The sequence below is a fragment of the Ammodytes marinus genome (assembly GCF_949987685.1).
Source record: "Ammodytes marinus genome assembly, chromosome: 9".
NCBI classification, from domain to species: domain Eukaryota; kingdom Metazoa; phylum Chordata; class Actinopteri; order Uranoscopiformes; family Ammodytidae; genus Ammodytes; species Ammodytes marinus.
In genome coordinates this window covers 27,459,990-27,487,009 of record NC_137213.1, presented here as the reverse complement: position 1 = coordinate 27,487,009, position 27,020 = coordinate 27,459,990, and the positions used below count along the sequence as shown (strand labels likewise).

The following is a 27,020-nucleotide window of genomic DNA, read 5'->3' as shown; positions in this document are numbered from 1 at the left end:
ATACAAAGTGTAATGTTAATGTAAATGCAAATAAATAGACATTCAACATGAATGATAGGCTATCATATGGTTGGTTCTATGACAATGTCTGTCTGTTTTAAAGTTACCGTGTGGTCAATGTTTTGGAATATAAATAAGATCAGAGTGGGAGTTCCTGTCTAATCTGTAGGCCTACTCTACGGTCCGAGCCCTCAGGTGTTCGTGACTCGTGGTTCGTGACGCAAACAGGGAATCAGCGCCACCTCACGGTTAATAAGTGGAAGTACAAATACAATGCGTGTAGTAGCAGGCTACTTCAGTGTGGGTAGGTTTGGTTACCTTAGTTTGGATAGAACTAAGCTACTTATTATTTTCTCCCATTTCCCTTTCTATTTGCTAAACAATATGTAAAATATATGATAATGTTAGCCGCTAGAGACACATGGCTAACACAATGTAGGATGCTTATACGCCCCTTCCCCCCCGCCCCTACTCCACATATTTGCGTAAGGAACGTTATGTGACCGAATGACGCAGTGACATAACACATTCCACCTGTGGTTGCCAGGTAACACATGTGGTCTTTTGATGACGTTGTATTGAAATAAGTCGTAAAAGCCCCACAGGTGTCACAAATACCTTTTACTGGGTAGGCCTATGACTAACCAATACCAACTCCAAACTGTTGTCAAACTTGTTACCAAAGTCTTCATTTATCTACTAAATCATTAAAAAATAGTCCCAACTAAAAATTGTACTAAAATGTAGGCCATATATTCGAAAAATAGCCTACATTTTAAAATGGCTTAATTTTTTATTGAAATCAGTGTCTAAAGTGATTTCAGAAAACTCATTGATAAGAATGACAACACTCAATTGATTAATGAGGTCTTAACCAAAACACACACAAACATGGACGTCCCAGTGTTTTCTCATAATTATTTAATCACACATACATTTACATCATGCAATCAATCCAAAACTGTGATCTCATGAACTTCCCATCTCCGTCCATATCCGAGCCCTCTGCTATTTGTGCCCCAGTTCTCCAGGAATGATCCAATACCTTGTCCACCGATGGATCCTCAAAACTCTCCTTTTAAAAATTGACCAACTATTACACAGTAATAAAAATAAAAAAAATCAGCTACACTTTTGTTTTTTTTTGTCAAATTTTTAGAATCAATGCAAAATTCTATTTATTTCGGTAAACACCACAAAAATGATTTTGCCTTTTTATTTTTAATTGACAATTTTTTTGTTTGTCTCCATTTAATATCCAGTTTTTTTTTTTTGGTGGAAGGTCAAAGGATAAATATTTTGAGGTCCATGCTGCAAAGTCTTCTACTAACCTAAAAGATTACACAAGAGGGGAATAAACCATCTCGATAGACACCAAACACTGTCCTGTCATAGATACGGGCGGCTACTCCTCCCTAGAAAGTAATTATAACCATTATAACCATTTTAATTATTATTTGCTGTCAACAAAGAAGTTCCATGTACAGGGCTTTAGGAAACTTTTTATCCATCCAGTCAAAAAACAGCCACATTTGGAGTGTTTTTTTTTATGAGTGCAGCTATTGTGAAGAAGTGCTGTTAAACTCCCCAACTTTCCCCGTTATAAGATGACAGGTTATATAGTATGATAAATTACAAGAGAAGGTCAAAATCCTATCTGTCTTTCCCAGCTAGATGTGTTCCTCAAATTTCCTCTGAAAATGTTTTTTTAGTTGCTTTAGAAATATTACTTTAATGTGGATTTTCTAAAAAGCTGATAGTTTAAATAGTTTACTACTGCATTGGGCAGTAAAAGTTTGACCATCGCATAAGCTATAGGTAGTTATAACTCTCTTTATCGTATGATACTATCCTTAAAACTGTGTCATGTTCCAGATTTTCAGAATAAAAGAGGCCCAACAATGAGAAAATACAATGTTAGTGGAACAGTTAGCGAACAGGAAAGAGAGGCAGGACTTTGACTCCAGATAAGATAGCAGGATTATTTCCGCTGCAAGCCAAGCACACCCTGGTCACACCTGCCAGTCGACTGATATTCAGTGTATTATACAATATATTGCACTTGCACAAGATGTTAGTGTTTCTCACGTTGGGGGGGTTACAATCACAACAAGCTCTTTGCCAATGTACTGGGGGGCTTCATTAGAGGGTTAAAGCTGAGAAAAAAATAAGCTGTGGTGGTTGGGAAAATAATCATAACAGAAAAGAAATACATAAAAAAAAATACAACAAAACACACAATTTAATCCTACACCCCCCTTACCCCCTCGACTTGATTCAGTTAAATAAACGCTTTCGTCCAGATGATGACAGAAGATTGTTGTGCAATTTCAGACCCTGCTCTCCTGATTGGCTGATCAGCGGCACGAGTCTAAACCATCGACTGACACACACCCCCATCAACGCCCGCCCGCCCGCCCATCCGCATTTCCTCCCCAAATATTCATCTACTTATGGAACAATGAAAGAGATACAGTACATTAAAACACCCAGCAACAAACACATTGCTTCTCTGTAAAGGGTACGAACAGAACAGGAAACAACATTGGTGTGAATGGGAAGACAGAATAATTATAGTCGAAAGTAAGTGAGGCACCCTTTGACAAAGAAATCATAATACGACGACAGGGGACAATTCTTGGTAAATCAGGTTTACAACTAACAAACAGACAAAAAAAAACAAAAAAAATACAAATTTCCTGGAGATGAGTGAGTGGCAGCGACCCAGCTAGGACAGGACAAGTGTATGTGTGTGTGTGTGTGCTATCTTAAGTCTATATACGCCTGCAGTCTATGTGCTCCAATGTGCAGAGAGAGAGATATATATATAAATAGCGTCCATTAACACAGCATTATTAACCCACTGTGAGTAGTAAAAACAGTACATTTAGCTACGTAGCATAGCCTACGCTAAAAAAGGTGGAAGTTTTTTTTATCGTGTTAACCGGATCATTCTCTTCCTTTTAAATCTTTCTACATTCTTTACATCCTTGTCATGAAGTCACCAATAACGAGTATGGGTTTTATTTTTAACTTAATGATAAAAACAATTGGCCTCCACAGGTATTTAGTTAAATACATCTACAGAAACACACTGCCGCACGTCTTGGCGATTTTTTTTCTCTTTTTTTTTATTTAAATCCTTCGTTTTAGACTCCCCCCCCTGTGGATATACACCTCTCTCTCTCTCTCTTTCTCATTCTCGAGGGAAAAGCATGTGCAGTAGTGCCAATTTCACATCTGTACAAGAAACCGGACAGAACAGTAGTGCTCAAAACAGCCATCTAGTCAATCTTTTAAAACCGTACATTTTTTTTTTGAGTTTTCTTTCCTTAAAGAAGCATGTAAAATCTAATCCAGAGAAAAAAGTGTGGTTAAACAAACCGATGATAGTAAATGATGAAATGTACAGAGGTTAGCCTATATAGGAATCAAGCTATTCTCGTGGTGGTAGGGTCTCCATTTTTTATTTATAATATTTTTTTATGTATTATTTTCGGATCTTGCTACCGTTACATTCAGCTTGGCACAGTGCAGAACTACTCGCACGACAGATGACGACAGACTGTGCAAAAAACAAAGACGAAAAAAAAAAACCTTAAGCGACACGTTTGAGGTGCACGCAGGGGTTTTTTCTTTTTCCGCTCGCCGAGGCTGCGCTCAAGACTGCGTTTGGTTTGTTGTTTCCGTGGATACGAATAATATTATCTTGCATTTTTTTAACTTAAAATTCTAATTTCTCGTCCATTTTTTTCTTCTTATTATATCCATGTAAGAGAAAAAGAGGTAAGTCATGATGAGAATTGGGGCGGGGGGCGAGAAGTGAGGTGGTGGGGGGATTGGTTGGGTAGGTGAGTGGGGGGGGTTGGAGCTGTACAGGCCAGGAATATTTATATATATATTTATAATTCAGACACTCCTTTTCGTGGCTTCAGAGCAGCGACGAGGAAAAGAGCCTGTTTTCGCTGTATTGGAATGCCAGGTTGTCAGGGTTACGCGGGCGGGCAGGCAGGCGGGGGCTGATATTGTTTTTCTTCTTCAGTGGTGTCGTCCTTCTGTCCCGCTGCTCTTCAGCTGCACAGGAACAAAGACAGGAAATGGTTTAGTGGATGTCACACACTCAAGCACATACAACTAGCTAAAATCTCCTGCCGATCCACTAATTGTCGGTATGGTATGGTATGGTATGGTATGGTGTGGTGTGGTGTGCGTGCGTGCGTGCGTGCGTGCGTGCGTGCGTGCGTGCGTGCGTGCGTGCGTGCGTGCGTGCGTGCGTGCGTGCGTGCGTGTGTATTGGAAAGAAAATTGGTATGAAAACAAAGAGGTAAACCAGATGAGATTGTAAGGCTTCAAACAATCATTCTTACATTTATTTATTTGACCTTTATTTAACCAGGCAGGTCATTAAGAACAAATTCTCATTTACCATCCACAGAGCCTCGGCTGTGTATTAAAACTAGATTTGTTTCCAGCGTGCACACAGTATGGTAGAGGTAGCAAATGGTGAGGAGATGTTCACTGATTTTGACACTCTGTTAGCTCACATAACAGTAAAGGAATAGCAGTGTTGCACTCACTTCTTGTCTGGCTTTGTGCTGCCTCCTCCCCTGATAGAAACCGTCTGGCTGTTCTGGTAGAATCCTCCCCCGCTGCGGTTGATGTTTGGATGAGTGGGAGACGCCACCGGCTGCTGCCCGGGCCGGATAGGCTTAGCTGGGGAGGGTGAGAGAGGGAGAGAGAGGAGAATGAGGATTTGTCTTTTTTAGCTATCTGCCTAAAGTGTTGATGTAAATGAGCTTTAGCAAGACAGCATAGGTGATAAGAAGGACCCTGGTCTGTTTGTATTTGTCAAAATAAAATTACAAAAAAAAGCATGAATGTTACACTATAGTAGAGGCCTATGTAAAACTAATCGTATATCAACTTGATTTGAAACGTACACGTTTTTACATAAGTAAGGCCGGTAATTGCCCCAAAAATGTTTCAGACCACATGTACAGTATAATCCCTGTGTGTATGTAAGCATGACAAATTCATAAATTGTACCTAGAAAGTAGTCGACTCAAAACAGCCAAGTAACCCACTTTTAAGGATGAATGAAATAAGGCATACGTGATTTTCCCCCACTCACCCCTCCCTCCCTCCCTAACTTACCGATCTGTGCCGAGTGCCCCCTCCTGGCCATGTTCTTGGCCCTGACGGCCTCCTTGATGCGGTCCACCTCCTGCTGGTAGCGCTTGCGGTCGCGCGCGGCGTTCTCTTTAGCTTCCTTCAGAGCAGACTCCAGGGCCTTGACCCGCTCAGCTGTAGCACGAAGACGCTTCTCCAGTTTAGGAAGCTCACAGCGCAGGTCTGCATTATCACGCACCAGCTGGAGGGGACAAGCAGCATCGGTTTAGGTTATTTCATTACATTACATTACATGTCATTTAGCAGACACTTTTATCCAAAGCGACTTACAACTGGAGCATAAATTCATACACCGATAGCAGCAGTTACCACGCAGGGTGCAAGCTAACTATTGAGAGCTATTTAGGGTTCAGTGTCTTGCCCAGGGACACTTGGACATGCGGCGGGGAGACGGGGGATCGAACCACCGACCCTGCATTTGCGGGTCGATCACCCTTCCCACTGAGCTACATTCTTTACTATTATAGCCGTTTACCAAATGGGCACATCAAGCAAGATGAAGATTGTAGCGTAAACTGAAATAAGACTTAAAGTCAATCAGACACATTCAATCTTACCTGTTTGTGAACCTTGGTGAGCTGTTCAAGATTGTTCTCAAGAAAGGATATTTTCTGTTTCTGTGCTGCGCTGCCGCCTGTGTCGTCCGAGTCCATTTCAGCGCTCTGCACAACAAAAAACAAGCATTAAAACATTTACAATAATCAGTTCATATGATCCTTTAATATGAACCAATTCAGTCATTGTTGATGGTGGAACTATTTCATCTTTTCTCACCTTTTTCACTCTGGTGGCCAAGTCCTGGACAAAGAGCTTCCTCAGGTTGTGCAGAGTCTGCAGCTCTTTAGCCTTTGGATGAAAGAAGAAAAGCAAATTGATTACAAAAAGATGAGATTAAGATAATTGTAAGGATTAAAATAATAAATCTTATATTTATTTATTTATTTATTTGGCCTTTATTTAAACAGGCAGGTCATTAAGAACACATTCTAATGTACAATCCATTTTATATGCAAGAACACAGCACATAAACTGAGACTGGTTTTGAATTCAAAATAATCAATTAATTCATAATTCTATTGAGTCAACTGTAGCTTAATGGGAAAAAAAACCTTAATGGAAGATATGTAGTGGAAAGCAGTGATGTGATTTCCCTTCTATGATATATGAACTAAACACAATCAATCCTACTTACAAAGGGTTGTAACCTCATGATCTAATATAAACCCACATAAGAGCTTTGAGTGATCAGTTGAACTCACCACTGTCTCTTCCAGGCCCTTCAGGTCCTGTCTGGCCTGCTCTCTCCTGTCCTGCATCACCCTGGAGATTGAACGAAAACAACAACAACATCCGTTAAAAATGACAGAAATACACACGTCACAATGCTGAGTCAACAGTATGGCTGGGTATCGAAGTTTGATACTTTTTTCGGCACCGACTGAAATGCTTGGATAGCATTGAGTATCGAAAAAAAGTCTTGTTGTTTAATACCAAATGGCAATACCTAAGATGTTAATATATACAATAAGCGTGCACATTTTTTTTCAAATGATACTTGAGTCAACAGAGAGTGTGTGTGTGTGTGTGTATAACGTACGTGAGCTCGTGCAGTTTGCGGGTCTTATCCTGGTCGGTGGACTTGAGTTTCTCGTGCTCCACTCTGAGCCTCTCCTGCTCCAGCATGATCTTCTGGTTCAGACTAGAAGACACAACATTTAAGATTAAAATTAATTAACAAGGGATACAAAATGAGTCTTTTTTCATCCCTTGTTAGCCGGGAGGACCAGCCTGATCCCCCAAGCTTCCCATTTGTTTCTCTCCGGCAGATCAGTTTGGAGCCTGGTCGAAAGATTTGTTCTGACATAACGTTCGGCCCTTATAGTGGAAGGAAGCTTCTGATTGTTTCATGTAGTCGTCAATCTAGCCTCTTGAGACCAGGCATATCTCTCGCGCGTATTTGTCGATCCATGTTGACGTCAACGGCTACAAGAACCAATCAGGGGCTGCCTTCCACTAACAGACAGAAAGTGGGGAGGGTCCGGTCTGACTGGAGGCTAGATTGATGACTACATGAACCAATCAGGGGCTGCCTTCCACTAACAGACAGGGCTGGGCTACTCCCCACATAAATTGGAGAAAGGCCAGAGTGATCTGCGGGAGAGAAGGGAATGTGAAGATGACAGAAGCATGACTCACTCCTGCAGCTCGGTGATGAGTTTCTCCTTGTTGTCCAGCTCGTCTCTCAGGCTGCTGATCTGCTTCTGATGAGCCTCACGGTGGGAGTGGATCTGCTTCTCCACCGCCTCCTGAACACACACACACAGAAATACATTTAAATTAAAAAATATATATTCTTAAATTGTTCCAAATGCTTATAAGGCTAAACTGAGTTTTTCTATTCAGCATGCAAATTCAGAATTTTCTCTTTGTCAAGGAATTTTCAAATTGTCGATGGCCATACTAACAAGAAATGAAAAAAATGTAAATACAGTTACAAAAATGTATTTAAATTACAAAACTGTAGTGTTCATTTCTGCCCATTGTTCATTTGTGTTGAGGAACATACCTTGACTTCATTGGCGCTCTGGATCTCATTCTCTTTCTCCATCGCCTGGACTTTCTCTGTAAAACACAAACACAGATTCCTTATCAGAAGATGGGAGAGACACAGTCTTCACTAAACCTTAAGAATATGAAAATTCATAAGGACGGGGTATTGTTTACACTTCAAACTGATTCTAGCTTAACTCAGTGATTTTGGTTACTAGTAGTGACGTACCCTGAGCACTGATCTTGACGAGTTCTTCATTGAGAGAATCCACGTTCTCCTCCAGCTGCCTCTTCTTGTGCTCCACGTTGTGCAGGTATTCAGTCAGAGACTTGATCTTAGCCTCGTGCTGGAGACAGAGGGAATAATACAGACGTTTAAACAAACAATCTTTATGAGGAATCACACCCTTTCTCTACATACACACAGGGGTTAGGCAGGTGGATTTTTCAGTTCCTAACTATCCTACACATTTTCCAATTCCAAAATGCCATACTTTTCCAGACTCAAATTTCCAGAAATCTCTTTCGATTTTTCAGTCCATATGTGGCATCTGAATACAAATAATTAGATCTTTGTTATATAAATAAATGGTTCTGAAGCCAAGCCTCGGAGAACTATCATCGACCAATGAAAATCTCTTTGCCCTAAGTTATATAAAGCCAGACAACAATACATTGAGACAGTTTAAGTCAAACTGTTAGAAAAAAATTAAACAATATGCGGCACTAGTAAATCCGTAGTACGTACCTGTGAGATGCGCAGTTGGCATGCGGCCAGCTCCTTGTCATTCTCGTCTATCTTCTTGTTGCTCTCGGACTGCGTGCCCTCCAGCTGTTTGCAGCGTTTCACCATCGTCTTCACCTCAGACTTCATCTTACTGATGTACAGACGAGCCACCGTGAACTCCTCGTCGATCATGCCGCTGCCCTCGTGTTGCTAGGCAGAAAAAGGTACGTTTAAATTCAATTCGAAAAACTTTATTGGGTTATCACATAGCGAAAAAAGTTGCCTTCAGTTTGTGGCTAAAACTCACATAAAATCACACAAACAGTTCACTAAAAAACTGTAAAAGCATGTGTGTGTGTGTAAAGCAAAGCTGCATTCAAAAGTAGTGTCTATTTGGTCTTGTTTGAAGTGAATATTGCAGTGGGAATTAAAGAGTTCCTGTAATTGCCTTTTAAGTTACTGGTTGAGAAATTACGTTATTGGCAAGTTACTACATTATCGGCTTACATTAAAAATCGAAAAATTACATTGTGGTTATTTCATTATTGGCTGCTACACTCCTTCAATATTTTCTATAACTGCAACATTCTCTGAAAGGATTCCAACTTAGAGTCCATTTCAACAATTCCAAAAAACTTCCTCTCTAGAAACTGTTGTTGCCATAGTGTTGCTATAGTTTCAACACACAAGGAATCTCAGTACCTTGATATCGTTGCTGCCCACGGCGATGCCAATCTCAGCCAAGTCTTTGAGCAGTGATGACATCATCTCCGTCACTCTCTTCTTCTGGTGATTCGACATTTCCTTCAACTTCTGCAGCTCGGAGTCCAGAGAAGACAGGATGGACTGCAGGGGGAGAAATATATTCAATTACTTTTTCTCACTATATGGTTCTTCATATGGTTTTCAATGGAGATAAAGAAAAATTAAATATTGTTGGAGCAGAGAACGGAGTGCAAATTCTATTTGTGCCATAACTATTGTTTTCACACACATAATGCTTAATCAAGTTACATTCCTTCACTTTTTATGGTAATTTTTACTAATTAACAGGGAGTGAAATTGTAAGTGGTGATGATCCCTAAATGGCAAAAATGCTAATTTTAAAGTTCCCATAATTTTGGATTAATTAAAAAAAATAAATGTCTTACTATACATCATGTATATAGAAAAAGATATACAGCTTCGGAAAAAATAGTAGACCAGACTGGATTTTTCCTAAAATATTCATCTCTACATAACTTATTGAAAATGCATCATAATGACAATATTTTCATTGTGAATTTGGTAGAGATGTCAGTAGTTTATATTATAAAACCAAAATGTTCATTTTACTCAAACATATGCCTATAAAGAGTAAAACAAGAGACACCAAATATTTGGAGTGGTCTCTTAATTTTTTCCAGAGCTGTAGTTACAGAAAGGAAAAGCAAAAACAAAACTAATTCTCTCACTGATTTCTGACTTATTTTAAAATTCCCATATTTTTGGATTAATTTAATTCCCCTTTTTCTTACTCTACATATACAACAAGAATATAGAAAAAAGATATAGTAAAGGAAAGCAAAAACAAAAACAAACAAAAAAAATTCTCGTACTGATTTCTGGCTGAGCTCCTCGCTGATGGTCTCAAACTCCTTGGTCTTGTCCTCGACCTCCTGGCTCTTCTGGTCGTAGTTGACGGCGAGCTCCTCCAGCGCCTGCAGCACCTCCTTCACCTCGTCCTTAGACGCCTCGTTCTCCGCCTGCAGACGGTTCAGCTCGGACTGAAGGTTCTCGTGGTCGCGGCGCGAGGAGGCCAGGAGCTGTGGATGAATTTAATTATGTTATATTTTTTATTTAAATTTTTAAGACTTTTTATTTAGGAATAGTTTTTATTCATATGTTTTGAGTTTATTTGTATTATTTTTGTAATGCTTTTTATTTATTAATATTTTTCAAGTTTTACACATTATAATTTTTACATAATTGATGCCATTCCCTTTAAAACAAATCTGAACAGGTGGACAAGAAGCTGAATGCAGGGGAGAGAATTGGAACTACATTTTTTTTTAATACTTTTCATTTATGGATATCTTTCCATTATCCACATTATACAGGCAGTGGACAAAAAAATATAAACAAGAGCTCCAGTAGGACTCACTTCCTCCTGGTCCAACATCTGCTGCTTGAGCTTCTCGGCCAGCTGGCTCTGCTGGTTGATCTCCTCATCCTGAGAAATACAGACACAAAGCAACATTAGTATTCACACCAGGCAAAACACTGTACGTATCAGGGGTATGTATCCCTGTGGATCTCCAAGTTCAATTCTAGACTTTTTAATACCTTTTTAAATGCAGATTAAAATGAAATGTAATGCCAACGTCAAGGGCATACTGGCAAAAGTAAATAGGATATAATGAAAACTCTCCTATTGGAAGGTACTTTTAATAAAGAACATTTATTAAAAACATATTTTTTAATGGACAAAACATTTTTTCTATTTTGTTTCATGTATAAAACCCTAACTGGTACACCTGTATGATAGCATCCAGCCCTGCCCCCCCTCACCTTATCATCCATCTGTTTGTAAAGCTTGGCCAGCTCAGCCTCACACTTGTCCTTCTCCACGTCGGTGAGACGTACGCCCGGCAAGTTTGGTGTGAGGGCCGGCTTCTCGTTCAGGATGTTGTCCAGAGCCTGCACCTCTTCTTTGGCCTTTTCCTTGTCAAACTGCTCCTCCACTGGCACACTCTCACCTGGGATAGGGGCACAGTGGCACACACATGTTAGGTGTGCACAGGTGTTAACTTCAAACATTACCTTAATAGGCAAGAATAAACTACGTTTTGCAAAAATTATTTACGAAATGAGTGATTACCATGACCCCACTTCGGGCCATGGGTTTATGGGTATTGATGTAGATCCCAACGTGAGTATAAAGTTAGCCGCCATTACATAGAAAGAGGAAAAGCAAATATTTGACTACTAGGATCAAATATTTGACTACTAGGATCAAATATTTGACTACTAGGTGGTTGGGTGAGGTTGTTATAAGAATGGATCGCTTTGTGACAATAACTAGGCATCAAGCTTCAAATGCAACACCTAACCTCATCAATGATAATATGATAATAAAAGACCAATAATAATGTTTGAATGTTTTATAAACCATAAACACAATAACTGGGTATAAAATAGGTTATTAAAAAATATACTTTAGTTTATGCCCCGGCTTTAAATGCAACACTTTTTAATTTATTTATTTTATATCTGTGGGGTCCCTGTTCTGTTTCTCTATCGACCAAGGGGTCCTCCCTGGGCTGGAAAAAGGTTAAAGACTCCTAGTGTAGAAAATCAACGTTGGTTGTTTGTTTTGTCTCAATATCTGTGTTCAATAAAAAGTAAAATTCCAAAATGAAGTAATAATAAAAAAAAAGAAAAGAAAAATCCTGGTATAAAGAATGTGTGAAGAGGCCTACATGAACCATTGGACTAAAGGCAGAGGCTGCTTCCTCACCATTCCTCCAGCGGTTGAGCTCGTTCTCCAGCCAGGTGACTGTGTTTCTCAGCGTCTTGTTCTTCTCCTTCTCTCGTTCATATTTCTGCTTCCACTGCTCCGCCGTCAGCTCGATGTTCACCGTCACCGTGTTCTTGATGGTCTTAGCTCTGAACGTAGAACACAAAAAAAAAATATATGTTTTATCCACTAAAATGACAATATTAAAATAACTTTTATGCACCATTATTCCTTTCAAAAAGCTTACATGTACTAGAAAGAAACCAATGAATAGATGTACAGGTGCAAATCAAATAATTTGAATATCACGGGTAGAGTTCCGTATTTTCCGTAATTGAATTCAAAAAAGGGAAATTTTCATATATTCTAGATTCATTACACATACACAATTTTTTGAGGTGCAGCTGTATGGCTTTTCATAGCTTTTTCTACATCAATACAAGGGCTTCTAAAAACTCTTTCAAATGAATAATTAAAAATACAAATTAAATAAAAAAACAGTTATAGTACAAATTGACCAAATGACACAACAGTATAGGTTGTTCTTGTTACAGGCATACTAACCTTTGTCCGAACATGAGGGTAGATTTGGTTTCGGACTCGTTATATGAAGAAGGCGAGGCGCAGATGACGATGGTGGTTCGACAGTTACCGCCCAGCGAGTCTTGCAGAATTCGGGTCATTTTGCTGTCACGGTACGGGATATAGGCCTAGCAGACACAACAATATATAAAAGGGTAAATTAATAAGTAGAGAATAAACAAACTGATTGTAATGGATGAAAATATTGTTCTGTGGTACAAAACAAACGATAATTGATAGTGTAGGTGTAGTCATTGATTCTAGAGAACGGTTGTTGTCAAAATCAGTGAATATCTCCTCACGTTTCGCTAGCTGTCTGTACTTTGTGTGTGCTAAGAAAAATATCTGGGGTTAATATACAGCCCAGGCTCTGTAAATTGTCATGTAAACATATGCAGCCCACTGTAGCTAGCAACATGCCCATATACACACAGGTAGCGGATCGTGTGGAGATATTCACTGATTTTGACAAAAAAGTGATTTTAAAAACAAGCGTTCTCCAGAATCGCTGCATCGACCTTTAAATGATACCGTGATAGATTATTCATACTGCTACAAACAGCACTATGCTAGTTCAGGAAGGAGACATCTCTGAACAATAGCTCATCTGTTTTTACACCAACACAGATATATATCAGCAGATGTCGGCCCCAGGTTGCTTACAGAGCCAATGGTGGTCACTGAACAAACCAATCGTTGATTAAAGTGAAAAGTGTGAAATCGCTATGAAAAACATTGCTTGGAGGAGAGTTTGTATCTTCTCGTGTTATTTTAACAGGACCCAGGGCTTTAGATGGCTGACAATGATACTTTCAAAGTAAAATGAGTAGAAAAAAAAAAAGATTGTGGTTTTCCAGATTATCAGCCGGCTCTAGGCTGTGCAGCTGGCTAACAGTATTGTCCCTTATGTCTGAAACATTAACGGTAATGACGACAATTTCCAAAAAGCTATTGAAAAAGAATCATCACCTGAGGTTATAACAGATCTTACATGTGCTGTGCTGAATAAGCTTAATGAAAATGACAACTGACAATATGTTCTGAAGTTAAGTGATTAAAACTGAACAGACAAGAAAGATAAAAAGTTAACTGTTTAACATTCCGCTTTCACATATACAGGGTTCTAGTTCTGGTTCCGTTCTAAAGTCTCAGAACCTTGGTGCTTTCTGGAGAACCAAACTGCATTCAATTTCATACCAGTTTAAAACCAACTTAATTTTGGTTCCAAGCGAGAACAAACTTTTCAGGTTCCAAAACCAATTTATTTTAGGTCTGAAAACTCCAGTCAAACCAGTACGGAGCCTTGTCAGTGTGAAAAGCTCGAAGAGTAACCTCAATACGTAGCAAGATTATTAGCCTTTACATGCAGTTTAGCAAATTAAAATGTGCTCATTAACCTCACACAAATAACACAACAGCATATTCAACAACTACAGCTCCGGAAAAAAGTAAGAGACCAGTCTGGATTTTTCTTCAATTTTCATCTCTACATTTATTGAAAATGCTCTTAATGACAAAAAATGTATTGGAATTTGGTAGAAATGTTGTCAGTAGTTTATAATATAAAACCAAAATGATCATTCTACTCAGACATATTTCTATAAATAGTAATGCAAGAGACACTGAACCTTTGGAGTGGTCTCTTCATTTCTTCCAGAGCTGTAGATCTCCATAACTGCACAATAAACAACGACAGTTTAAAGAAGAGTGAGTGTTACTGACCGTTCCTTCAGCCAGGGCAGAGATGACGTTTCCCAGGGACGACAGAGACTTGTTAATGTTCTTGGCTTCGTCCAGCACGGCTCCCTCCGCTCCGGTTTTACTGACCTGAGAAGTTACAGACAGAAAACCTCAACAAGGGGTTTGTACAGCTCAATGTTTAAGACAAAGAAAAGACCCTAATGCAACCCAAACAGACAAGGAAACACGGGCCTATACCAAAAATGTAGATTATAATTCTTAAAACTCAAAATAATAAAATGTTTAGGAATGGGCGATATATTGATTTTCAATTACGATTCTGGCTTCCTTCTTGTGTGGTAAATTGTCCTGTTTTTCAGGTTAATTCATTTGCGTTCCTCTTGTTTTTTTTATTCATTTATATATAAAGTGATGTTTGTCATAATCGAGCAGCCCTAATACATCTATAACATTTAAGAAATCTAAAATTTTTGGTATATGGTTTAGGGTTGGTTTAGATTCTGTGTACCTTTTCACTTCCAGCCAGATCGACGAGGTAGAGCTTCCCGCTGAGCTTGTGCTCCGTCTGAGTGTTCTCCTGCTTCACGTTGATCAGGAAGATGCTGTGACTCCTGGAGCTGTGCTCGTTCATGTCTGAAGGGGGAATGACAAGCACATCAATCAAACTCTAAACCAATTTACCTTTCTTTTGTTTTTTAAACAAAGATAATGGATATTTTTATATCATCTTTGTAAAACATTGCCAACACTGAGCCACCTGTTATTCCCCTTATGTTGTTCCGTTTTATATACCGTATGTATAGATCTGTTTTTTTTAGACTATAATGTTATTTTATCTGATTTTACATAAGACCATAATGTAATGTTATTTTAACTGATGATGCATTTTATGTCTTCAGGATGTCCATTGCAAACAGGTAGAGAGACTACTGATGAAAACTAGCATTTAAGCTAACTTTGTTTAATAATGTTAATTAATGTAAAATATCCCTTTAGCAAAAAGGAATTTGAAGAAGAAGAAAAAATTATAACATGACGGAATCTTACTTGTAACTGCTACGTGTCTGTTGGATTTGCCTTCATCGATGGTGTCCATGACCTCATCCGGGCTGCAGACGAATCTCTCAGTGCAGCCCTAAGTAGAAAAGTAAAATATGATGAAATGACAGGCCTTTATAAAAAACACTTTTACTCAATACTTGACATCTTAATACTTGACGGGAGGCTAGGACTTACCTTGACATAGGGAACTCTGTTTTTATCTTCATGGACTGACAAATTGGTCTTTGACACTAAAGATGAGAGGAAAAAGGTTGTCAGGGAAATTGACATGGTGCAGTGTGTGTATAACATTTTTATTTGACCGCTCTAAACATTTGAAGTTTAAACATTTATATTGAAAGCAAGATACATTTTGTTTCTATCATTATGTGTGCTTAAGATAACTAACCGCTGCTAGTGGGGACCTATGGTAATCAAGTTTAAAATTGATTTGGACTTGAATAGCGCCTATCGACTGGTCAATTAACAGTGCTATGACCATAACACTTTCAGTTAGCAAGCTTATATAGCTGTTGTATGTGTAAAATATTCAAATGTACAACCGACGATTAACATCATCACTGTGTATTACAGCCAACATCCACAGACGGTAATTTTCACAGCCATTTAGCAGTTCCTTATGTCACCACTGTCGGGTACAACTATGATAGATGAGGTTTGTTCACTGTGGTGCACCATGGCAGCCACTTACCATCCAAAAGGTCCCGGATCTTGTCTAAGTAAATTTCAAAATATGAAACCTGTGAATAGAGAAAGAAAAGTCATTAGTTTGCAATGCAGCTGAGAGATCGGACCAGAGAATTCAATTGGGTTATTTAATGGGCTGCCTTGTTTACAGCAAACAATATAACAGCAGGTCATTATACAGGTTTAAGACTATGAGTCAGAACCCAAGAGGCACGCTAGAAATCAAACAGACAACCAACCACATATGTAAAGGTGTGTGACCATAGTTTCTATGATTTTTTTAAATTCTTTCCTGGATAATGAAACAAATTTCTTCACACTTGCATTGCAGGGTTTCTGATAATTACACCAAAATCTTATCTCCCGTTCTAATTATTATTATTATTATTATTATTATTATTATTATTATTATTATTATTATTATTATTATTATTATTAATAATAATAATAATAATAATAATAATAATAATAATAATAATAATAATAATAATAATAATAATAAGATAGTATTATCGTCCAGTCCACACAGGTTAGATATGAATTTCAATATTTCTATCATTGTCTCAAAATTAAACAAAATGTGTTGCAATTTGAGATTAGAGATCAACGAACAGGGCAGAGAGAGTCAGCAAGGAAATATGATGCAGCAGTTAAATGTCACACATCAGCCTCCAGCCTCACTTATATTGTCTTGAGAGAATCGCTTAGTAATAGCAAAACAGGAACTATTTAGCTTGTTGCTAACACGTTTGTGTTGGAAACTGTGTTGGTCGGCCATAAATAACCCATTTCAAAAACACCTGAATCTAAATTAAAATGTTCTATTTTGATGGTAGTTTTCCGCCACAGCTCCTCTCCTCTTCCAAACGACTCACTTTGATATGAAACTCCAGGTTTTCGTCCATGGAGTAGATGTAGTTGAAGATATCTTGCACTATCCTCGGGATGATGCCCATTGCATCTGTGTCGTGGAGATTCCCCTACAAAAGAGAGGGCAAACATTCATTTAAAGACCTACTTCACCGGTGGGAATATGAAGGTGTATTGAACATCACACTAGTAAAAATGTAGGGTTAGGATTAACAGGACAGCTGGGCCAAGGGAAGACTGAGGAAAGACTGAGGGAAGAAAAACCTCATTCATTATATTATAATAGCGATTTTATAATGATAGAACGCCGGTTCCGTATGGGTGAAGTATTCCTTTAATGTAGATCACGTGAATTGATTTCTGTTTAACAATATGCACTCTCAATATAAACAACAACAACACACATTTGTAGACGTCATTCTTTACCTCCATCGTGTGTGTTTTGCCGGATGATGTTTGCCCGTATGCAAAAATGGTTCCATTGTATCCTTCCAGAACATCTGAAAGAAACCACATAGAACTTGTTGAAATAAGGATCCTGTTAAAATGCTACAATTCTTAATACAATGTACATTGTCACAAAATGTAATGTAACCACTGTGAAATATTACAACCCGTGTGACATTGTAAATCTCATCTAACAAACAATAAAAATACATCTAATAAGTAAGTAAGTAAGTAAGTAAGTAAGTAAGTAAGTAAGTAAGTAAGTAAGTAAGTAAGTAAGTGAGTAAGTGAGTAAGTGGGTAAGTGAGTAAGTGAGTAAGTAAGTAAGTAAATAAGTAAGTAAGTAAGTAAGTAAGTAAGTAAGTGAGTAAGTAAGTAAGTAAGTAAGGATCCAAATATTGTATTTAAGTCACTATTTACAAAGACAGGGCTGGTCATTTAAGTGTGTGTGTGTGTGTGTGTGTGTGTATACATGATGTCGCTAATTAATACGTTTTGCGAAAAAACTGAAAGTGATACGTCACCTTTTACAATCTTCTGGGCGCAGGCGTCGTACACTTGTTCCTGAGTTGAGTTTGATGCTAACACTCGGTCGAACGTGTACGGTTTGCCCTGGAAGAGAAAAGAGAGAAGCAACACCCATTAGTATGACCTCATTCATTATAATAATAATAATAATAATAGTCTATGACATTTTTCGTAAACTTATCCGTGTGTATTACTTTCTTTCACCTACCTAAACACAAAAGACTTTCTTACACCAACTGACAATCACAAAAGTTATTTCAAGAATAACCCAAAAAAAAACATCCGATAGGTGTGTTGTTGAGGAAAGACAGTATTATTTGACAGTATTTTTTCAGACCTTTATTTGATAAGGAAAAATGAGAAGAAATGGAAGTGTATAGGAGTGACGACATGCAACAAATATCCTCTGGAAAAGCTCAAACCACACAGGCATTGAGTTACATGATAATGTTCTTCCAACCAGGATGGGCCCAAGACTGAGTTTAATTAGATTTTCTCAAAGAGATACGCCATCTGCTTTCTAGTAAACTTCAAAAAAGGTAACTCTCCAAAAGACACTTTTATCATTGCATTCAACTCAGCTCCTCCAGCTATCTGTCCAGTGCATTTATACTGAACAAAACAAGTACAGAGTTGAAATGGGGAGACAGAGGGAGAGAGAGAGGGGGATGACCTGCAGTAAAGGTCCACGGGTCGGACTTGAAGCCGCAACCACTGCAACGAAGGCCGGAGCCAATATGGTACTCTCTCTATCCAGTACGCCATCGGAAGGGCCCTCGAACCAGAGCTTTTACCACAACCTAAATCACCAGCATGTTTCAAACAAGCAGAGCAGCTGACTGTAATAACCAATGGGCCAGCAAGTCAGTCAAAAACATCAAGGCACGATTTCAGCAAGATAGCAAATCGATAGCTGGATTTTTAAAAGGCAAATGCAGAGTAATAAAACTGATGCTACGAGCTTCTTAGGTTCAAATGAGAAGGCATCATGCTCTGTCTGTTGACTCATCTCTTCCCCGGTCTGATGGGTGGGGTTGTAGATGTGTGGTGTGTTCAAGAGTGTAGGAACAAGACAGCCCTAATAGCAGGCACGATACCCCGGGTTGCAAAACATACAGGACTTACTGACAATAGATTAGTTAGTTCAGATGGTGGTCATGCCCCAACATGTACACGAGATGCATGTACACAAGACAAGTGCTTCAGAATATCTCTCCGTACACACAACGCAAAACAAAATATTGAAAACACATAATCAATCATGTCAGGCCAGTAGGGAACAATGATGTGTCACGTCAAACACCATAGAAGAACATTGTGAGCGTTAGCATTGAGCCTCTTCTTGAGCGAGGTTGGAGCATGCTCTGTAGATGTAAACAATAATTGCCATGTGGAAACTGAGGTCATGACGCCAGCGTTTTCCTCAAAACCTCAAGGGTTCCCTTTCCCCAGTAATTCAGCATTACGTAGCTTTCCAAAATCTACTTTTCAAACGGCTCTAGTGTCCGGTTGTGATGTCTGTGTGTGGACAAATGGACAAAGCGCACAGAAAAAGATAAGTTACGAAAATATCTGTGTTCCTTGTGGACATAGCCTCAGTGTTTTGTTTACACCTGTAAGAGCAGGAGAAGGCTGAGAATGTTGACAAGCAGCTGGTTGCACCTTCGAGACGCCACTGATTATTAGGGGATAGTTTAGGGCCGGCTGTACGTTTAAAAAAATCTTCCCAACTCGAGGTGAAGAAAAACCAACACAAATATGTCCCTTGCAGCACCTTTACCAGCACTACAATTATTCACATGACCACAGCGCGGAGATGTCCTCAATTTGCACTCCGGCTCATAATCCCCCAATCGCCTGACACACACAGACGGCCACATCTAAAGGCACAGCAGCATCATAAGACGTTGATAATTCACTCCAGATACACACACATAAAACGGCAATTAACCCTGCCCAGAGCTGCCACTATCAGGCCTGCCAGGCACTGTCAGCAAACAATAGCACAGGCCCAGTTTAAAGTCCCTCAATGTTACCGCGGTTACTGGCCTCGTCACCTATATTACACTCTTGTCTTGTGGGATTTAGTTGCAGAAAAAAATCTAATTACAGTGAAAATTGTGGAGTAATGATGATACTGTAAGTGCGCTGTCATGTTCCTGCTACCGATAGCTTTGTCATGATATGATTATACTTGCCCATGCTAAGGCGCTAAGCTAAACAGTATACACACAGGCAAAAGTAATTCTGCATGCAATCCCCATGCATGATTCTTGTTGTATGATGCATGAAATGTAATTGGAATAGTGCTGCTGCTAGGCAAAAAATAGGTCAGTTTGATCAATTTGGTTACATTGCTTCCTGGTACACGACTTGCATTTATTTTTTAAATGCGTTGGGAGTCGGAGCAGTTTTTATCTTCCTTGTCAACTGTCACGCACCTCAATGCTACGCTATATAAATGTAGCTCAGTTGTGTTCGTGCCGGGCCGTCCCAGGCTGACTGTATGTAAATAGTAGATGTGACAGCAAAGCATGGGGAAATGCTCCTGAATGAACCTGATCATTTATGTGCAAAGCTGTCAGGGAAGTAATGGATGCATGAATAATTCACCTGATGCACACACAGACACACACACACAGACACACACACACACACACCTGTGGCAAACCCGAGTTAGAGACGACACCAATATCAAATCATCTGGTAACTCCATCTCCCTCCATTTCTGGCAAGATGTTGGCAGGACTTTAAGGTGAGCAACAACCGAGTAAAGGTGAAGGAATTTGCTCAAGAAAACATGCAATATTATATCTCTGGTGTTGGGAATCAGTGAATATCTCCGCACAACAATCGCCTGTATGTGCGTTGAAAATAAATCTGTTGTTAAAACATCGCCTACCCTGTCTACTGCTATATGTAAACAAAGGTGGCCCATCTTAGCTAGCAACATGCCTGTGTTTACAGAGTCTACAGGGTTCGACATAACGTATAGCCCGATGGCCCGGGGCCAGTAAAATCATATGCAGGGCAAGTTGATTGGCCAGTCACTGTCCCGCCCGGGCCAGTGACTGGCCAATCACAGTTCAGTATCTTTTTGTAGACTACATCATGGTTCATTGAAATGCGTGTTGAGTCGGAATGAAAGCAGTGTTTATTTAAGACTCAATATAATAAACCTAATATAAAATATATTTTTTAATGAAAGGCCAGTGGACACCGATGCGTGGGTGTTTTGACAGGCGGGGCAACAAGCGGGTGCACTCTCGCTCCGTTGGCAGAGCTGCCTACTGTCCGCCTGCGAGTCGACAAATCAATCGACTTGCTTTGCCCCCTTTATTTCTTCCCACAGCAGAGGTTGAGGTGCAGAAAATGATAACTGCGCTTTTCCTTTATCTGCCGCCGTAATGTTACAGTATTTTCATCCAAGCCCCAATGGTAATACAAATGAGAGGCGTTATTTAAACGCTGTGAATGCGTCTCCGGTGATTGTGTCGGTTGTAGACAGAAACGAACGGAGGGACTCCGCTCACTGTACAGTATAGTCGCGCAGTTTGGCACTGTGTTTTCAGGCTCGAGACATTCAATCAGATCGCGGAAGTCTTTCCCATTGAAATCGCTAACGGGGAGAATATCCCCGGTTATTATTTTAGCCACAAACCACAGTTCATCTGCGCGGCGGCTCACTCGCTGGCGAGATCACACGGTGAAACGCTGCTGTGATCGGACGAAGGCATTGTGTGTTTCTAAGGTGATTTAACGTCATAGTCTTAGACGAGCTTTTAACTTATGCTGCATATTTTGCACTGCATTGTTTTTTATCAATAGTTTGAAAAAATGGTCCCACACCGGACTCTTATGTGAAGCTGACACTTCATGGAGAAGTGACACTCCTGCAGCGCGCTCACGACCAGACGTGAACTCACATACACGGTGAAATCTCCCATTAAAAAAACGGCATAACCCACTGATTTTCGGATTTCTATTCTATTTTTAAAGTCAACTTGAGCGCAAGTGGAAAACCGGTCATATAGAGAAAGTAATAAAAACAGCCTACCACACCACAAAGAATGATCAGACCTTCATCTCTTATTTTTTTTTTATGTTTGAACATGACTTCTGCAGGTGAACTATTCATTAAACTGCCCAAATTCAAGAATAAAAACAACCATCAAACTACTGGACTTTAAAATACTGGCCGACTCTTTCAACATACTTTCAGTTGTAGGCTTCTAATTCAATATGTTTGCCTGGTTTTATATTATGTGTATGAGCAATATCAACATTTCATATAATTAACTAAAAGAAAAATAACCAAATCTAAAGGGAATATCTATACTGTTACAGAATAGATATTCCCTTTAGATCTGGTTATCTTTCTCTATTTTTCTAATACAGGTATTATAATTATTGACACTAAATTATGAAGAAAAAAAAAGTGTGTGCAGGGCCAGTGAAAATATACAAGGGGCCAGTAAAACTCGGATCCACTGGCCCGACGGGCCAGTAGGAAAAAAAAGTTATGTTGAACCCTGGTCTAGGCTGTGAATTAACACTGGATTTTTCAGCGCACACAGTGCAGTCAGTTAGCGGATAATGAGGAGATATTCACAGATTTTGACAACCAGTGTCCTGCAGAATCACTGACTCCACCTTTAATATCTAAATGTTACAAGTCAACCATCAGAAAAGACCTGCAATGATGAAGCTGTTCTTAAAAGCTGAGCCCTGATAAAAGGTCCACACCCTGCACTGTTTCAAAATGGATCATATACTGTATGAGCTAAGTGTTTAGCCAGTATCCCTGGATAAAAGCATCTAGATTCTACATCACCATTATAATTACCCCACCCAACCGGGGAGATTGCCTTCCGCCTGATCTGATTGGTGGAACAGCTGGTTACCGGGGGAGACAACACAGTGGGATTACCCAGGAGGCCTTGCTGTGCTGCTGCTGCTGCTGATAGAATATAAGTGCTGAATTTATCAGAGCAGATGCAAAATCAGTGCATAACTCCTCACAATCCGCTACATGTACGTACTGTGTGTGCAGCGGTGTTAATGGTGTTATGCCCAGTTCAGACCAAAGATTCACCTTGCAACTGCTTGCGACGAGACGGTTTTAGAACGTCGCGGGGGATAAATCGCAGCAGTGTGAACTGCTCGTTGCAGCGCGTTGCAAGCCGTTGCAAGGCGTCGCAGAAGATTCAACATGTCAAATCGCAAGGTCCAGTTTTAGAACGTTTCGGCGTCTCGTCGCAAGGAGTTGCAGTTGCAAGCAGTTGCAAGGCGAATCTTTGGTCTGAACTGGGCTTTACTGCACAGCCTAGGCTCTGTAAACTGGTATGTAGTAAGGGTATGTAAAAAATAAATTAAAATGGGCCTAATGTTACTTGCAACATGCCTGTTGAGCAAAACATCTTCAAGCCCCCTTTACAATATTTACTGGTAGGTCAAATCATATGATACGCCAAATATATTGACATGCGAAGGTGAATGCATGGCACATGGCATAGGCTACAATTTACTGCAGGTCAAGCTGTATTTGTGATATGTTAACCTTGAATGTTGATATCAATAACTCTATATTTTAAATATATTGTGCAGCCATACCAGTAGCAGCTAATAGGCTCTGGCCTGCAACACTTGCGTCCTTCACAGTGTGCAGTGGTATTTTGCCACTATGACTGGCACTCAGTCTGAACTGGGCTGGGTCACAGACAGTATGCCTGCTATTAGTTAAAAAGGCCTCAAGACAGGGTAAGCAAAACTATTCAAGGCTTTAATACTGTAGCTTTGACAGTCTTCTATGTTTGTGCATGACAGAAAGTGAATAGTTCCGTTGTATTCTGAATACACCACCTTAAATAGTAGTTTAACGTTTAAGATGAATCATAGAAACCCAGCTAAAACTTACAACTTCTTGATTGGAATTTGGTTTGTATTGCCTTGTACAGTCTTTTAAAGCAACTGGGGTAAAAAAAAAAGAAGGTTTTTTTTCACAACCATTCGAGGAGTCACTACAGCTACCACAGTCTTGTTGTATTCTGAATAAGCCACCTTAGATAGTAGTTTAAAAGGTATAAGATGATTCATAAAAACTCAGCTAAAACTTGCAAGATCAGTTGATGTTGCCGCCTTGTAAACCATTCTAAAGCAATTGGGGTCAAAAACACCAAAGTCCACACACAGAGAGAATGACAGTTTCTTCGTAGGAAAATCTAATGTTTAACCATGATAGTATTTTCAAACGGTACGCCGATGGCTTCTGCTCATTTAGCTTGTAGGAACTTGAGATGTCTGTCTGGCTTTCAAGCTGTCATGTTGTTCAATTACTACACTTGTAAAAGGAACGTAACATAAAGACCAATCCCTTTTTCTTTTGTGCGTGATTTCAAATCCTGCCATAGAGATATGGCACACAGGCACGCTATGGCATGAGCCCAGTCTGTGTAAACAGTGAGTTGTGAAGACATTATCCCTGCGTTCCAAATCACATACTATTTCTTTTTACTACACTACATACTAAAGTACAGAAGAGTTTTAGGGCCACAGGAGGGAAAAAAAAAAAAAATCAGATAAGGAATTTTTTTTTATCATGTCGAGAAATGTCTAGAATAAAGATGAATACTCCAAAATGCTATCGGAGTTAGTGGGACATTTATGTATTTTCAGCATACTACAATTGACGGGCATGTATTAAAAAAATAGTAGGGAAGTATGGGGCATTGGAACGCAGGGACTGTATCAGCGTATGATAACAAACCATCAGGTGCACATCCTTTGCAATCACACCACAAGGCCAATTCTTTGTTGATTCAGTAAATTGGTGTTAAAATGGCAATGCATTAGTAAAATACATTTCCATCTTGTGTCAAATTGGAAAGTGTGCCCACTCAAATGATTTGTATGTGTGTTGTTTATTGTTAAAATGATCCCCATTAGCTGTCACCAAAATGGGACGAGGTTCTTCCTGGGGTCCACCAAAAAAAAATCACTTAACACTGATAAACTAAAAACAGTGCAACATTGTACGTATTGGATGTATGGATAAATAAACCGTCAAAGGCAACATACTCGGATTAGATCTTACACTGGACATCCTCCCTTAAGAGTATTTACTCAAAAACTTGTAGTTCAACCTGTTGGGTAATAATTGTCTAAGTGTCCAGCAGTCACCCAGAGCCAAAACAAAACACCACTAAACTGTATTTAATTTGCCATTTCCTCTACCACTGACATTTTGTAGGTGTTTCCTTTTCTTTAATGGACTTCATTTTCACATGGCAATGCATTAGTAAAGGCATTTCCTTCCTTTGCCGTAGTGCAACGTGTGCCCATGTAGATGTTAAACTAATCAGGAGGTCGGTCGGGATAGAAGTATGTTTAAAGGGATAGTTACACCAAAGACAACAAACTTAAATGCAACACCGGACATCCTCCTTAAACAGTTATTTACTCAAAATTGGAAAATGTAGTTGAACCTGTTGGGTTATTATTTGTTAAAGGTGGAGTCAGTGATTCTGGAGAATGCTTGTTGTCAAAATCAGTGAATATCTCCGCACAATACGCTACTTGTACATATGCTCGAAAATAAAAACAATGTTAATATTCACTGAGTTTGACAACAAGTGTTCTCCAGAACCGCTGACTCCACCTCAAAATCTAATCAAAGTCACAAAGCAAGGTCTTCTGGGTCCCTCCCAAAGATTAGTATTTCTCTGATTGAATTCAACATGTCATATCACAAAGAAGTGTTTTCTGTAGACCCTGCTTAAGATACATTGAAGCTGGTTGTGTTATTATCGATGTATTATGTTAGGAATTATATTTGTATATCGAAGTTATTGCATTTGTTTCAAGTTCAATGTCTGATCTCTTATGAATGTATGTTCAACTGTCAATAAAAAGTTGGATTAGGCCTATTATTTGTTTGATTGTTTTAGGTGTGTCCTTTTCCTTATTGGAAGCATACGTTTCAGATATATTCAATACTCATTTGAATGGTTAGTCCTCTATGTGTTGATTATGGAGGTAGCCTTATAATGTTAGCTTTTAATGTAGCAAGTGCAACGGTATTAAAACTAGCCAGCCACCCCAAGGCCGGCTAATCTGTCCACTACCAGCTGGCCTAGCCTTCGGTAACCACCACTGAATCAAAGCTGGCTTACGCTTTATGCTGACGTATACTGGTCATAATTAATAGCTTTGGTGTTACACATGCAACGCTAGTTTTTAAATACATTTTTTGAATAAAAATTAATAATATTTTGGTGTGCAACGTGAAGGAGAGGCAGGCGACATTTTAACCTGTCAGTCAATGTGTTTGAGGCTTTGTTGAATGACAGGGCAACTGCATATAGGCACAATTTTTAAATGGCGAATATAAATCAAAATGCTGCTTCTAAATTCCCAGAAACTGGAGGTTAAATAAATAGAAACCTAAATGTAATGGAGTTGTTTTGGTGGCTTCAGTGGAACAACGCAGCGGTGAACAGGTCAGCTCGTGCTAACTGACAAGCTAAGGTGCTAACTACCGTAGCTACCAAGACAATCAAAAAATGGCGACCAGGCCGGTGCTGTGTCAAACAAGATATCCACGCAGAATAACTCACCCCGACAATAACAGTGTCCTCCCCTTGAAACTTGGGGATGTATCTGTCGCCTCTGGTGACCTCTGAGCTGTTTAGAGGCCTAAAACGACACATCACTTTGATGGTACACTCCGCCGGGTCGGCCATCTTCCGCGGTTAAACGAATGGAAATTCACCGATAAAGAAATTAAAGTGTCTCCCGGTTCCCAGGGGCGGCCGCTGGGGGCGAAAAGGCAGGCCGAGCCCCTCTGTCCCAAAGGCAGGTGGAGAGGGGAAAAGGAGAGATGATAAGTGGGAGAATTGGACAAAAAATATCCTTGTTTTCCTCTCAACCGCTTCCCCGTCTCCTTTTAGGAAGCCATGACACCGGTGGATCAGCGGCTGGCCACCTCACCCCTCCCTCCTCCCTTTTTTTTTTTTTTTTTTTTTCCTCCTCAAAATGACGTCACCCCGGCGCTCCCCTACTCAACTGTGTGTGTGTGTGTGTGTGTGTGTGTGTGTGTGTGTGTGTGTGTGTGTGTGTGTGTGTGTGTGTGTGTGTGTGTGTGTGTGACTTTTTTACAGTAAAATTATCGTTACAAAT

At 39.6% G+C, this 27,020-nt stretch overlaps 1 protein-coding gene across 1 annotated transcript; it reads right to left on the bottom strand.

The window, feature by feature from the left end:
* Positions 1-910: 910 nt before the first annotated feature.
* Positions 911-26,801, bottom strand: LOC307255864 (kinesin-1 heavy chain-like). Its single transcript, XM_080034673.1, has 26 exons — positions 26,459-26,801; positions 17,840-17,927; positions 17,295-17,368; positions 16,874-16,978; positions 16,003-16,051; positions 15,486-15,541; positions 15,297-15,384; positions 14,758-14,882; positions 14,271-14,375; positions 12,531-12,676; positions 11,967-12,115; positions 11,018-11,205; positions 10,611-10,679; positions 10,066-10,272; positions 9,170-9,313; positions 8,489-8,677; positions 7,970-8,087; positions 7,757-7,812; positions 7,387-7,496; positions 6,788-6,889; positions 6,450-6,510; positions 5,965-6,036; positions 5,748-5,852; positions 5,155-5,371; positions 4,578-4,713; positions 911-4,074 (listed from the first exon to the last, which is right to left on the bottom strand). The coding sequence occupies exons 1-26, from the start codon at positions 26,582-26,584 to the stop codon at positions 4,071-4,073; spliced, it is 2,889 nt and encodes a 962-aa protein (XP_079890799.1). The 5' UTR covers positions 26,585-26,801; the 3' UTR covers positions 911-4,070.
* Positions 26,802-27,020: the final 219 nt, after the last annotated feature.